Source organism: Coenobita brevimanus, chromosome 64 (genome assembly GCF_032717465.1).
Source record: "Coenobita brevimanus isolate Jiangsu-jjx chromosome 64, ASM3271746v2, whole genome shotgun sequence".
Classification (NCBI taxonomy): domain Eukaryota; kingdom Metazoa; phylum Arthropoda; class Malacostraca; order Decapoda; family Coenobitidae; genus Coenobita; species Coenobita brevimanus.
Genome location: NC_137017.1, coordinates 26,538,962 through 26,554,431, shown reverse-complemented (window position 1 = coordinate 26,554,431; position 15,470 = coordinate 26,538,962). Strand labels below are relative to the sequence as shown.

The 15,470-nt window shown below is 40.4% G+C and overlaps 1 protein-coding gene across 1 annotated transcript in view; it reads right to left on the bottom strand.

Moving 5' to 3' along the window:
• Positions 1–13,176, bottom strand: part of LOC145404585 (adhesion molecule nephrin-like) — an 85,137-nt gene extending 71,961 nt beyond the window's left edge. Inside the window, exons 1-2 of the mRNA XM_080276097.1 lie at positions 12,757–13,176; positions 6,936–7,068 (exon numbers count right to left, since the gene is read on the bottom strand). Coding sequence (XP_080132223.1) covers positions 6,936–7,068; positions 12,757–12,838 — 215 coding nt within the window. The 5' untranslated portion in view covers positions 12,839–13,176. The remainder of the gene's footprint in view (positions 1–6,935; positions 7,069–12,756) is intronic.
• Positions 13,177–15,470: the final 2,294 nt, after the last annotated feature.

Genomic DNA, 15,470 nt, shown 5'->3' with positions numbered 1-15,470 from the left:
ATTAAACTAACACGGGCAAAATTCATACTACTCTAATTATGAAACACATCAAGTAATACGACCTTCCAAATGTTGTTTCTGAGAGTTATTTTGGTCGAGAGTTTTGTATTTTACGGTTTTACTGATCTTGCACGAGGTATGTACGCGGCCGGGAAACACATTTAGTTCTTATCGTCTCCTTGCTTCAGGGCTGCAAGGACAGCAAGTTTATGTACTAATTTCACGGTAAAATCAAATCTTGACAACTTTGTGCCTCCCCCTCCCTCCCTCTCTCTCTCTCTCTCTCTCTCTCTCTCTCCTCTGTATTGTTCCCCCATTCCCAGCTTTTTTTTTATTTTTTCCACATTCATTGATCTTCACTCTCTCCTCTTCCTTCTCCTCCATGTCCATCCTTACTATCTCCTCTCTCCTTCATTTCTTTCATTCGTCCCACTTTCCTCTTTTCCGCTCTAAACATGCAGTACAGTAACCTTATTTTGTGCGAGACTGAATTACGTTTTATACATATATATACAAATAAATAAATAAATACATAAATAAGTATATAACGTTGCGAAAAAAATAAACATTTTTCTTTTAGGTGGACGAATTCTTAAAATAGCGTAAACACTTAATAGGATTTCCAACTTGAGGTGGCGTCACATCTGGCTACAAACGGCCGTTTTTGAGAGCTTTACTGCAACGGTGCTGCCACTCTTGCTCCAAACATGTGATCGACAAGAGGAAAAGAGGCTCAGGGGTCCATCCAACGTTGAGACTCATACTGCAGGAGCTCTGACCCGGTGCATCGTTTCGTCTTGTTGATCACATGGTTCGAGAGAGTGTGGCTGTACCCTGAATATGCGGCCACACTAGATCGAAACATGTGGTTGGCAAAATATAACGAAGCACCGGGTTAGAGCTGCTGCAATATCCGGGTCTGAACGTTGGACAGGCCCTTGAGTCTCTCCAACGCTAAGGTAAAAGTGGTCGCGCCTTAACAGCTAGCAATAAGTTGCGACGAGAAATGGAAAAGAAGTCTGGCTTGCAGTTTTCTTTGATTTTTATTCAAATGAGCTTAATGTTAATTTTGTAACAAAGTAAAAAACTTTATTAGAACAATAAGAGGAAATAATTAAAAATATTGGTGAAGTGATATTAGAATCCTGCGGCCCCTAATTATTTCAATTTTTATTTTCAGGCATCATAAAATTATCATTTCGATCTCTGATGACTAACCTTGGAAACAATTTGTAACTACTCTTTTCCGTGACCCTGTTTATCACATTCTTTAAGAAGTTCATTCATTATTCTGACGCTAGAAGCACAGCGCCAGTTTGCAGACCCACAAGGCAGTTTGTCAGAGCTTCTTTCACTAGAGGATCCGCGACGAACTGAGCCTGCCTTTGTTGTTCGTCAGCACGTGACCAATCACGTCACTTGCCAGTGTGACAACTTTTTCGTTTTGCCATTCATTTTGGCTCTCAGAAACAGCTAACAATTAGCCAAAAATTTCTCGTTTCAGTATATTAAAAATTCTAAACATCGTAAAGTAAGACGATGATTGAAAGTGCAAAGTGGTAAAGAAAAGCTATATACAGTAGAGTAAATTGCATGCTCGATTGGAACTGGTCAAAGCTTTCTTGACATTACCAAAATTATTATTAGACGATATGGACTTCAGCCGCTAATCGAAATCAGAAACACATACATGAAGACCAATACAAAGGCTGAATGCAATGGTGATTATTGTTAAATGTGTATGATTTTCTCACATTAACCTACAATGAGGGGAGGTGAAATCAAGAGGTGACTCCTCATCTAAGTGCTGGATTAATGGGGGTGATAATAGCAAGAGAAGCCAACAGAAACCTTGCCCCTAATCCTCAGTGAACTGGGAGGAGCAGCTGGTTGTGTGAGGAGAAGGAAAGAAGAAAGTGAAGGGGATGGGCGGATAAGAAAGCTGAAAGTCCAATGAAACAAGGGAAAAGGGTGCAAACAAGATGACGACGAGGAAAAGATGGGATTCTGGCAGGCGGGAAGCAAGAAAGAGGAAGCCAATATGACTGGCGAAGGCAGGAAGAAAAGGAGAGAAAAAGGTAGCAAGTATGAGGTGGAGAGCATGTAAAGTGTGGGAGGGAAAGAACACACACACACGATGAAAATGAGATGCGAAGAAAGGAGGAAGACAAGCGTGGTGAACTTTAAGAGGAGATAAGGGCGGGAAAACATCTGCCATAGCAGGAAAGAGGGTAAAGAAGATACTGTAGCAAAAATGCAGGATTTATGGGATAAGATGGAGTAGCAATAATGATGATGAAAAGAAAGGCCGAAAGGGTGAGGTGGTGAATATACTGAGGAGGAGAGAAGGGGTGAAGAAAAGGGGGAAAGGGAAGTAAAGAAGGGAGAAGTAAAATGTATGGGGAGAAGAGAGGAGGTAGAAGTCACGGACTGGTAATATCAGAGTGGGAAGGAAAGCAGGGATTGGGAGGACATATGTGGGAAGGAAAGCAGACTGATGTAGGGGTGAGAATGAGGAAGAGATGTGAAGCTGGGGAGAGGAGAAAAATGCTGGTCAGAAAGAAAAGTCTTTAAGAAAAAGCAAAAAAAAAAAAAAAAAAAAAATGGGGGAGAAGGGGTAGGAACAATGTATGAAGGGAAGAGAGCAAAAAACAGAAAGCAAGGAAAGGAGAGAAGGACATAGCGTCTCAGGAGTGTGGAAAGTAATTCTTGAGAAGATTGGGTGGAGCGAGGAGCAGAGAAAATACGGGAGGAAGTGGGTTACAACAGTAGGAATACCAGGAAAAAATAGGATGAGGAAAACGTGGAGGAAGAGGAGAGGGAGAGGCTGGCTGAGAAGAGGTGGAGTAATGAATTGGAAGGGAGCGGAGAAAAACAGAAAATAGATAAATAAATGAGCATATATATATATATATATATATATATATATATATATATATATATATATATATTCTATTCTATCTATTCTATATACCTAGGCTGCTTCCCCCAAGGAAAGGGAGGTAGCCGAGACAGGACGACACACTCCCCATTTACTCATCCATTCAAACACGTTCATTCGCATCTTAGCCCCAAAGGGGAGAACGGACAGATCTTCACCGCACCTCACTGCACAAGGGTCAACTGCGCAATGCAATCAGTGACATCCGCAGCAGGGCCCGACAGCAGAGCTGGTTTACCCCTGCCACATCATAACAGACTCATCCCCTTACCCGCACCTGACCTGACTAGCTGATCAGACCAAATGCGGGAGAATATCCCCTCAGGGCTGCGTCATCACTTATTCATTCACAATTTCTCTCCATTTATTTCTGTCACGCACAGCCACTCTTCCTTGCTCAACAGACATCCCTCTCGCATCCAGCGCTCTCTTCACACTGTCCATCCATCCTATTCGTGGTCTTCCTCTCAGCCTTACACCTCTCACATCAGATCTAGTTATCTTTTTCACCAATCGCTCATTATCCATTCTCTCCATATGCCCAAACCATATATATACACACGAGCATTAAAATGTGCAGACAGACAGATAGGTAGGTAAATATACTGTATATACATATATATGTACAGATAGATAGATAGATAAATATGTATACATATAATTACAAAGAGAGAGAGAGAGAGAGAGAGAGAGAGAGAGAGAGAGAGAGAGAGAGAGAGAGAGAGAGAGAGAGAGAGGGGTGAGGGAATTGTCAGATTGGTTTTTGAGTTAAAGAGACGTAGAGTAATAGATATTCTGTCGGAAGTAAGAAGAAAAACAATAATTGAAAAGCATGATAAGGAGAGTGGATGTGGGAAACATCTGGAGGGATGAACAGCTGAAGAACGTGTAGCAGAGGCGGGAAGAAAGTGGAGACAGGAACAGATGAGAACTGGGGTGATAAGAGGGGAATACTTAGACAGGAGAGAGATAAAGCAGGGAGCACTGTGAGTCAGCATGAGGGAGTAGAGTGAAAGGAAGGAGAGAGATTTAGTTTGGGTTCTTGAGTATACGAGAGGAAAAAATGCTGGGAGAGAAATGGAGAGTCATGATGAGGTGGTGAGAGTAACGGAGTGGGGAGGAAACGGTGCAGTGAACTGAGAATATACTGTAGTTAAAAGACTCTAAGAAGTGAGAATTGAAAAGGAGTGGATGGATGGCCACGAGACACGACATAATGAACGATACTAGAAAGTGAATAACTGAACTGAGGTATGATGGAAAATAACACAGGAATATGATTACTGTTATTAATGACGGTAAATATGAATTTAACCAGAGGAATTAGTAAGAAAGAAAATAACTCTGATAAAATATAATCAACAAAGAATACAGTCGAGGTGGAGAAAATATGAAGGACAGTCAAAATGCAAACGCAATGTCAAACAGAAGTGAGGTGAGAGGGGTAGACTCAAGGACACTTGGTTCTGAAGTGGTGGAAGCGAGGGTGCTTAATTCTGATGTGACTCAGGAAGATGTCTTGAAACTAGCTGCTCTTTTCTTTCACAGTTAAGCAGTGTTGACGGCAGCTGAGAAATGGAGGTTAAAGTGTCTGTGGATTCCGTGCGTGGAAGTCGTAATGTATAAGGAACATACAAACGCTAGATCAAAGTGCTGATGTATGAAAGGAGCACTAAATAAAACACGATGCGCCAGGTCCCAACAACTAGCAGACATTCATCACAGAAGTAAACAGTTCGCCTTTAATTCACACACACACACACACACACACACACACACACACACACACACACACACACACACACACACACACACACACACACACACACACACACACACACACACACACACACACACACACACACACACACACACACACACACACACACACACACACACACACACACACACACACACACACACACACACACACACACACACACACACACACACACACACACACACACACACACACACACACACACACACACACACACACACACACACACACACACACACACACACACACACACACACACACACACACACACACACACACACACACACACACACACACACACACACACACACACACACACACACACACACACACACACACACACACACACACACACACACACACACACACACACACACACACACACACACACACACACACACACACACACACACACACACACACACACACACACACACACACACACACACACACACACACACACACACACACACACACACACACACACACACACACACACACACACACACACACACACACACACACACACACACACACACACACACACACACACACACACACACACACACACACACACACACACACACACACACACACACACACACACACACACACACACACACACACACACACACACACACACACACACACACACACACACACACACACACACACACACACACACACACACACACACACACACACACACACACACACACACACACACACACACACACACACACACACACACACACACACACACACACACACACACACACACACACACACACACACACACACACACACACACACACACACACACACACACACACACACACACACACACACACACACACACACACACACACACACACACACACACACACACACACACACACACACACACACACACACACACACACACACACACACACACACACACACACACACACACACACACACACACACACACACACACACACACACACACACACACACACACACACACACACACACACACACACACACACACACACACACACACACACACACACACACACACACACACACACACACACACACACACACACACACACACACACACACACACACACACACACACACACACACACACACACACACACACACACACACACACACACACACACACACACACACACACACACACACACACACACACACACACACACACACACACACACACACACACACACACACACACACACACACACACACACACACACACACACACACACACACACACACACACACACACACACACACACACACACACACACACACACACACACACACACACACACACACACACACACACATCTTTGCCGCTTATCCCTTAAATACGATGCACTAATGTTTATATTTTGCAGTTTCCAGACATGTACATTCAGCTTAGAAGAGTTTTACTTTTAGAATAGGTGTTAAACCAAGGTTATAATCAACCCTATCAATTTCAGGCGTTTGTTCTAAGCTAAATATGTGTGATGGTACCAACATTATAACAGACAACGTCCTCAGGTAGAAAGTCAGGCAGGACTCCTTTATAACTCCTAAGTTGAAGGGCATCTGCGGGAGATGTGCTCCATTCCTTTCATCTGTACTCTTATTGATTTGTTTGCACATTCATTCTAAAAATCTCTTATGCTGTGTTAATACCAATTTCATTTGCTTCCTTTTCTTATGAAGATTTTATGGATCTCCCTTCTGAGCATTTGTTTTTCTCCGTACACCAAACTTTCAGCTCATTTATATCATTCACTCATCCGCATACTCGTCCTGTTTATTGCTATGATTTCACCGAGGTTGTCTATATACTTGTCCTTCCTCTTTAGAGAATTGCCTTCTTTGTACAGACGCTCTTTCCCCTTCTCAGTTACATCCCCATCTTCCTCGCCTCCCCAGCCTGAAGCTCTCCAAACTCCCCAGAATAAAAGAGCCGTGTTCAGCTCAAGATTCTTCCCTCAAAACTCCACCCAGCACACCGCAGTCAAAAGAGGAGTGAAATTTTAACAACTATGTCCATTCCATTAAGACTTTTACACCTGCTTCTCCTGCTCCTCCTTTGAGCTAATTTCTCTCTCTCTCTCTCTCTCTCTGGCTGTCTGTCTCTGTCTGTCTGTCTGTCTGTCTGTCTGTCTGTCTCTCTCTCTCTCTCTCTCTCTCTCTCTCTCTCACCTGTAGATGGGCTCCTTGTTGTCATTCCTGTACCATAGCACCACGTAGACCATGTCGGAGGGCTGGAAGCTGCCCACCTCACAGGGCAGCACCGCCTCCTGGCCAGACACCGCCTCCACGCGCCGCCACACACCTACACCAGAGAGGACATTGTGGGTAAGGCTGGCTGTAGATAAAATATAATGCGGATCCTACACTACCTCCACCAGGCACATAAACACCGGTACATATGAAAACGAAGAAAAAAATGTTGAATACGCATCAGCAATGAGATTATTATTATTATTATTATTATTTTTATTTTTATTTTTATTATTATTATTATTATTATTATTATTATTATTATTATTATTATTATTAGTGTTAATTTTATTGCTATTTTTTTTTTTTAATTCAGGGGCTTATGTTCTCAAAGACTGCGATGTACTTCGCATCACAAAATTACACGATTGTGTACCAAATAAAGAAATTCTTTGGTAGAGTAAAACCTGTTGCCATATTATTTTCAGTAGTGACGATTGAGAGAATACGGGGTGGCATAACCTACCTTACAGCGAGATTTTATCAAGCCATACGTCCAATGCCATCTAATGATAACGAGACTGAACACTGAGAGAGTGCAACCCTCCCGTCCATCAATTGCACTAAGGGCCGAACATTTGTCCTTGTCCTGTGATCTTGGCCTTCGACCGATTGCTCTAAAAGTCGAATTACTTCAGTTCTGCCTTATCCCTGAACCTTCCGCCAATTTTGGTCTAAATCTGAGCACAACTGTTTGAACACCATATCCCATGACCCTGATCTTGCACCTACTGTTCCAAAATTTTATTTCTCCATTCTTCAGTTCTTTGACCAAATTTGGTCCAAATTCAATTAAAACTGTTTGAGTTACTGGGAATGAGTTTGGAAGAGTGTGTAAGAAACGGAAACTAAAGGTGGATGTAGGGAAGAGTAAAGTTCTGGTCTTCTAGAGAAATGAAGTCACTGGTTGTACTGTGAGGTTGGATGGGGAGGAAATGGAAAATGAGTACGTTTAAGTACTTGGGTAGTGTAATGAGTAAGGATGGAAGTTTGGAGGGTGAAGTGCTTGAAAGGGTACAACAAGGAAGAAAGGTTGCTGGCTCTTTGAAAGCAGTGATGAGACACAGGGAGGTGAGGATGGATGTAAAAAAGTCGCTGCATGACAGTATTGTGATACCAACTCTTACGCAAGGAAGTGAAACTTGGACCTTGTTGGAAGGACACGAGCCAAGAGTGAGAGCAGTGGAAATGAGTTATTTGAGAGAAGCATGTGGGTTTACATATAGAGACAGACTGACAAATAAAGAAGTGAAGGAGCGTTGTGGTGTGGATGTGCATGTGATAGAAAGCGTTAGGAGAAATACAGCGAGGTGGTTTGGCTATGTGGATAGGATGGAGAGCGAGAGACTAACGAGGAGAGTATATGTGAGTGAGGTGGAAGGGGAGAGAGGGAAGGGGAGGCCAAGGATGAGATGGACGGATGGAGTGGAGTGGTATTTGAGAGACGGGGGTGTGGACTGGGAGCAGGGCAATGAAATGACGGGGGACCTGGCGGCATGGAGGCAATTTGTCTGTGGTCACCCCTTACGGGATTAAGGCGTCTGGCAATAGATAGATAAATACATAAAGTTACTGGGTTCAACATTAATTTGAACTTTACTGGCAGACCTTGACCTTTTACGTATTGTCTTCAGAATCGATACCCTTCATCCTAGCTTCACCCTGAGCCCTCCCACAAAGTCTGATCTATATCTGATCGAAACTGTTTGGGCTGACCTCGCCATGTGACCTTCACGTTTGACCTTTCCCTTGACTTTGACATTTTACTGATTGCTTTCAAAGTCGAGTTCCTTTATGCCTTACTCTAAACTAGTTCGCATAGTGTGGTCTAAATGGTCTAAAATTACTGAAAGTGACTTTGCCATACAAGTATAACCTAGACCTTTGACCTATTGTTAAAAAAAAAAAAAAAAAAAATCAGCGGGTCAACATCTCGGCTGACTCTTAACCCTTCCACTATGCTTGGTCCAGATCAGATAAAACTGTTTTCGTTGCTCTGTTCACACATAGATATACAGGTCAAACTTTGTCCTGTTATCTTGACCTTCGAGCAGCTGTTCTAAAAAATGACTCCCTCCGTCCTTGGGTTATTTGATAAACGCGGTTAAAGTTTAACTCACTTGGTCAATCTTTAATCAAGCTCTGTGATCCTGACATTTTATTGTTGTCAAAAACAATTATTTTACGTTATGGTTGACCTTTATTCCTTTCACCGGGTTAGGTTAAAATTTGATAAAGTATTTTGTGTTTTCTTAACAGACAGACAGAAAGACAGACAGACATTAAAAAAAAGGTCACACACTTCAATGGGATGGGTTTATTTCTGGGAAGGTTTTCCTCCAGTTGTGAAATGAAGCACACAATTAAATGAAACATGAGTCAATTAATCATCCACCCAAACAATCATTTGATACTGACAGCAAAATATGTTACTAAATGCCTGAATCCGTTCTAATTAAAACGCCATCGTTATTGGTGATTTTGAATTAACAGTTCACAATGAGAATGAAACCTTATCCCCACCTCTCTCTCTCTCTCTCTCTCTCTCTCTCTCTCTCTCTCTCTCTCTCTCACACACACACACACACACACACACATACACACACCGAGTTTACCCCGTACACTAAGGTCATACACTGTCCAACATGAGAAGGAATCATCTTTGAACTTGTTATGGCTACATCAGTAACTTTAGCAAACAATAATACAGTAAGAAATGACTTTTGTACTAGTTCTCACTGCTAAGTAGTGCTAAACACTGAATTCAGTTACGATAATATTACTGCTAGTTATAAGATACCCAGGGAAAGAAAGCGGATTTCCCAAAACAAAATGGAACACTCCAAGTTCAATTCCCGCTCCCAACAATTGGACTTCTGGCTGAATATTTGACTTTGCCCTGTGACTCTGACCTCTTGAAATTTAATTACTTCATTCTAGCCTGACCCTTAAACCTTCCATTATGTGCTGTTAGAGTTGGCCCTGGAATGCGACCTTGAGCTTTAACCTAATGCTAAACCATCTTTGTTAAAATAGAAATCAGAAGAAAAACTGAGACATTTTACTCACATATTCCCCCAGTGCTCTTAAAAACACAAAGCTCTATTCTCTTCTGGGTAGAGAGAGAGATTAGCGAAAGTAATGAACCGAGCAGCTTTAAGCATTATTCGTTCATATTCTTTCCGGCCTTTTTTCTTTCTCACTTGCTAAAAATATAACTCACCTCCATCATTATTTTACAGTTATCTCACCAGTAATACTATTTTTACGTATATTCTGCTTCTTTTTCTTCTTCTTCTCTTAACTTCCGGGTGCATCGAATCAAGTCAGATATTATATTTTCCAACTTAAGTTTTCGTTGTTGCCGTTTTTGCCATTTGCTACAGTACATCCTCCCCCCCCCCCTCTCTCTTTCTCTCTTTCTCTCTCTCTCTCTCTGCTCCTCTTGTTTTCATATTAACGACTTCTATTTCAGCAAACTACACTGAGATTTGATGAAATAATATTCCCTGACACGCCAGTTTATCATATAAATGAGAATCAGAGATCTCAGATTATCCCTCACTCGATGTTAATTTACTGCTCGAAGTGTCGGATAATGGACAATGATATAAAAAGAAGTAAGGACACTGGAAACCAATAAGAAGAAACTTTTAGAAGTTTTCGTGAAAATGGAAGATTTAAGTTACTGTGTCCCTTCTCAAGTGGAAAATTTAATCGTCTTTTATCATTTCATCAGTTATAGCCTGATGGTTCTTCAGAATGGCATTGTAAAAATATATTAATAATGAGGGAATAAAGACTCAAAATGATTTAATAATAATAAGAAACAAGCAAACCACAAATAAATGGAATCCCACAGGTACACAAAAAAGAACCCGGAAGGAAAAACGAGGCCCGGACGAGGAGGGCGGGGTGCAATGAAAAGTGCTTATGGGAGGGAGAACTATTTAATTTTAGCCAGAGGGTCAGAATTAAATTACACAGAGGAGTTGCAGCATTTTGCACGGAAAGAGGCAAACTGGGGTGAGGAACGGGAGAGGGAGAGAGTTAATGGGAGATAAAGGTGGAAACCAACAAAGGAAAAGGAGTTTGGAAAATTTCAGAGAGAGACAGAGAGAGAGAGAGAGAAAGGGAGGGAGAGAGAGATAGTGCACCCGTCTGGCAGTAAACTCTCATCCCTTTTTTGTCCAGCCCTTTAATGTAGGAGATAACCAATACTCCGAGCCCTTCATGTATGCAACAGGTCATTCCTGGAACTGTCTTCCTCTGTCTGTTTTTTCTTCTGCTTATGACCCCCAGTCTTTTATATTCAGTGTTCAGGCATCTCAAAATAATGAGCCTTGAACTTTGGCTCTGTTTTTTTCTTGGAACGATCTTAAGGTCTCCTAGTCTTTGGTTCCTCTCCCACCCTCCCTTTCTCTTCCTCTCTCTCTCTTTCTCTTTCACTGTATATATATATATATATATATATATATATATATATATATATATATATATATATATATATATATATATATATACACGTACACACAGAGCCCGTCAGTAGTTCAGTAAGTCTGTCCCGCTTTTCAGGCTTGAAAGGAAAAAAAAAATCCATGACAATTTACTGTCACTAAACTAATTATTGGTTGATGAAAGTTAAACAGCCGGAAAATTAGCAACACACCGTATTCATAAATGTATCCATTGTTGATTATGAGTCCAGCTGTTCACTAATTAGCCTAACTGGTAACTAAGAACCTGGTAACTAAAATATCCGTATATGGTATGAAGTGGTAGTACTTGAGTGGAAACAGAAAAAATGGAAGATAATTATAACTATGGTATATATTTCACTAATACATGAAAGTTAATGAATATCTCTTCAGTCTCCAAAATCAAACCAGTATGATAGTCTTTAGTGTTGTGATACTACTGCTGCTAACTATAGTCGCGGCGCACGACTCTGAGGTTGTCATTATCGTACCATGGCAACATACCATTCAAAAGTGCGTCCGATTTCGTATCATATAATACACGAATCATTTTTATACACGAATATATTATACACGAATATTATTATACACGAACATATTATACACGAATCACATGCGTCTCATATTATACACGAAATCGGACGCACTGTTAAGAGGTAGGTTGCCAGGGTACGATACTAACAACCTCAGAGTCGCGCGCGGCGACTATAGTACTACTACTACTGCTACTACTACTGCTACTACTATTAGAACAGTAGTAGTAGAAGTAGTAATAGTAGTGTAATGAAAAAGCTATAGGCTTCAACATGTGAAAGTGTGGAACATGTTCAAACAAGCGAACTTCCTATTTATCTCATTCTAGCTAAAAGAAGAAGCAGTGTACCATTGCACTTGCCTGATATTTATGCACACTTTATATGTTTCAGAAATTTCACAAAACACATTACTCTTCACTAATCTTTTCAGTGATATGAGTAGGACTGCTGTAGCTATATACCTGATAGTGTTCTTGCCCTCTAACTTACTCAAACAACACTAATACTGATAAATATAATAATAATAATAATAATAATAATAATAATAATAATAATGAGAAGAAGAAGAAGAAGAAGAAGAACAAGGAGAAGATTTTAGGAACAAGATGAAGAAGAACTGGAATAGGAATTAGAAGAAAAAGAAGAGGAAGAAGAAGAAAAAGAACCGTACTCTCACAATGACCTTTTGACCTCAGAGTATGAGTACAGAGGGGAAATATTACCTACCCGTCTTAGCAGCCATGGAGTATGTAACAGTAAGCAGGACGAGGGTGAGGAGGGTGGCCAGGCGCTCACACGGTGCTAACATTTGGCAGTTAAGTTACCGGAGCCTCTGCCAGTTTCACCTTCACATTTTTCACTGGTCTGTATTTATATGTATTTTCTCTTATGGTATCTAACTTATGTAATAGGATTTAAGTGTTTGCAGCATAGTTTGAATTAATTCCTCACGGTATCCTATGTCCTTTTCTTCCTCGTTTTCCGTTTTTGACCTCTTGTTCAGTTCAGATCAGCTTACCTTGCATGTCTGTGTGCTTTGAAATCATTGTTTTCTTTTGTACTGTTTCTTTTATATCAATATTCTTACTCCAAATTCATGTACATTAATTTGATTGTCATTTCACTTACTCATTTTTCCTAGTCACTTTTTGGGTCGATGATGTTAATAGCTCCCCTTTTCCTCCACCACTGGACAAACTAATATTAAGTTGGCAACAGAAGAGGAATATTAGAAAAATTTGTCAGATTTGATGAAAAACTTTCTCAATAGAGGGGGTGGAAGATGCGTTGAATTCTTCCTCAGTGTCCGGACTGATAATATTTCACTGATCACCGAAAAAAGTTGTTCAATGTATCTTCTTTTTATTTCCCCAGGCCCCTAGGCAGTGCTCCAAAGTTCCTGCGTTCCGTCTTTTCTGCCACACTTTGGGAGGTTTAGAGTGAAGCCGATGGATGATCAATGAAGTATTTTGTTGGGTTCATTAACACTCATTCTCTTTACTCGAAAATCACTGAGATTCTGTGTCATAGCGATGGTTTAAATGATTCTTACAACTTACTGAAAGAATGATTGCACATTCTTTTAATATTTTTTTATAGTATCTGCTCTTTAATCAGTTTTTCTTCACTGTTGATTTTTGCCTCAATTTTCATCTCTTCTTAAGTCTTGTGTTACTGATTGTTAACTCTTTTCTTACTTATAAGTTATCAGTTCATTATAGCGGCGATTTAGTACGGAATCTATCATTAATATATATTTTCATCTGATGTACGGATCGTAACAACTGTGTTTGTATTTGAGTATTATTTTCCTCTCCACTTTTTAGCGCATATAGAACACAATGAACTTCTTGCAAAAGCATAATAAAACTGATACATACTTTTAGGCTATTTTGGAAGGGAAATTCCACATCACATTTCACTACTTCATTTCTCCTACGAAGGTACTAGAAAGAAGACAAAAGCATCAAGCAATGCTCCTTTCTTTTCTGCCTCCGACTCTTCCTCTATCAGACGGGAAAGGGGAACTGCAGGCTAATAGGACTGCCATATTTTCACTTGTCTGTGGCCTCAGGTGCTGCAGCTTAACCTGATTTTAACCAGCCCTCGTCCCATTCACCTGATGCTTGGTCCCTTTACTGATAGACTTCAAGTTAATGGTGTAGGTAATGTTTAAGTCTAAATGTATTTTCTGTTTTCCATTTCAACCTCTTTTAACTGATGGTGTTTATGGTTTACTTCTATTATCTTCTGTATTAAATCGTTTCCTTTATTTATAAATTTGCTTTTATTGTCTATTTACTCTATTTACCTAATCCCATTATCTTCATTTAATTCAAGTTTCTGCTTTCATAGATACATTTTATAGTTCAGGTTCTGTTCTTCAACAATCAAGTTCCATGCTGCTAATTTCGGTTTCAACACTTGTTAAGTCAGTGATCATCATATTTCACAGCTGAAGATTATGAAAATGGTGCAAGTTTCCAGTAAATGCAAGCTTCTCACAAGATTCAGGGTTCAATGACAGTCAAAGCTTGTTAATTCATTTGCCATGCAAGTTAACAAATTGTACGTCGTCCACCAGTTTGTATATTTCTTGATGAGTTGCAACTTGAGACTTACGTCGGATCTCACAACCAATCCGGACTCATTTCCTTGTAATACCCCAGGTAGCCACAACATAAATCAAGTGACTCCATCTCACCACAGGTAAAGTCTATAACACACACCGTGGTAGTTCACCTCTTATTCTAAATTATCGCGACAGGTGTTTGAGTATTTTCACTTCTGTTATACATATTCTGTCTGTAGAAGACAGGCCAATAGTATAAAGCCTGCTCTATTTTTATTGCTTATAGTGGACCGGGATCTCATTACAATTTAATATTATTCTGTCATTTTGTCTTATGTACCACTCTGCCATAGTCGCTGAAGTATTTCTGATTACAAACAAATCTACCATATAAGCAGTAAAGTATATTTAATTTTTTCTGTTTCAATATTTCTTAAATAATAAAAGATATAAACAATTTTTTTCCACCTTTCCTCAGTGCTCTCTAGTAATATGCAGAAGATAAAAGTGTCTTGTCACCGATGATCCCACAGCACCTCACAGCGTTGGTCAGGGTCACCATAATCTGCAAGAAGAAAAATGCGACACGGTGAATAACTGTCAGTACAACAACGAATATTGAACCGAAAAGATACAACCTAATACAGTTCCAGTTACAGAAATGGAAAAAAAAGCAAGTGGGAAATACAGTACATACTCGTACATACATACATACATGCATGGACGTATATATGTAGACAGAGAGAGAGAGAGAGAGAGAGAGAGAGAGAGAGAGAGCACCTACTCTCAGTTTTTGCAAGTAACCTGTAAGTTAGGGTGCAAATATTAATCGTGACAATGCTTCAGCCGCCAATCTACTGTAAATATA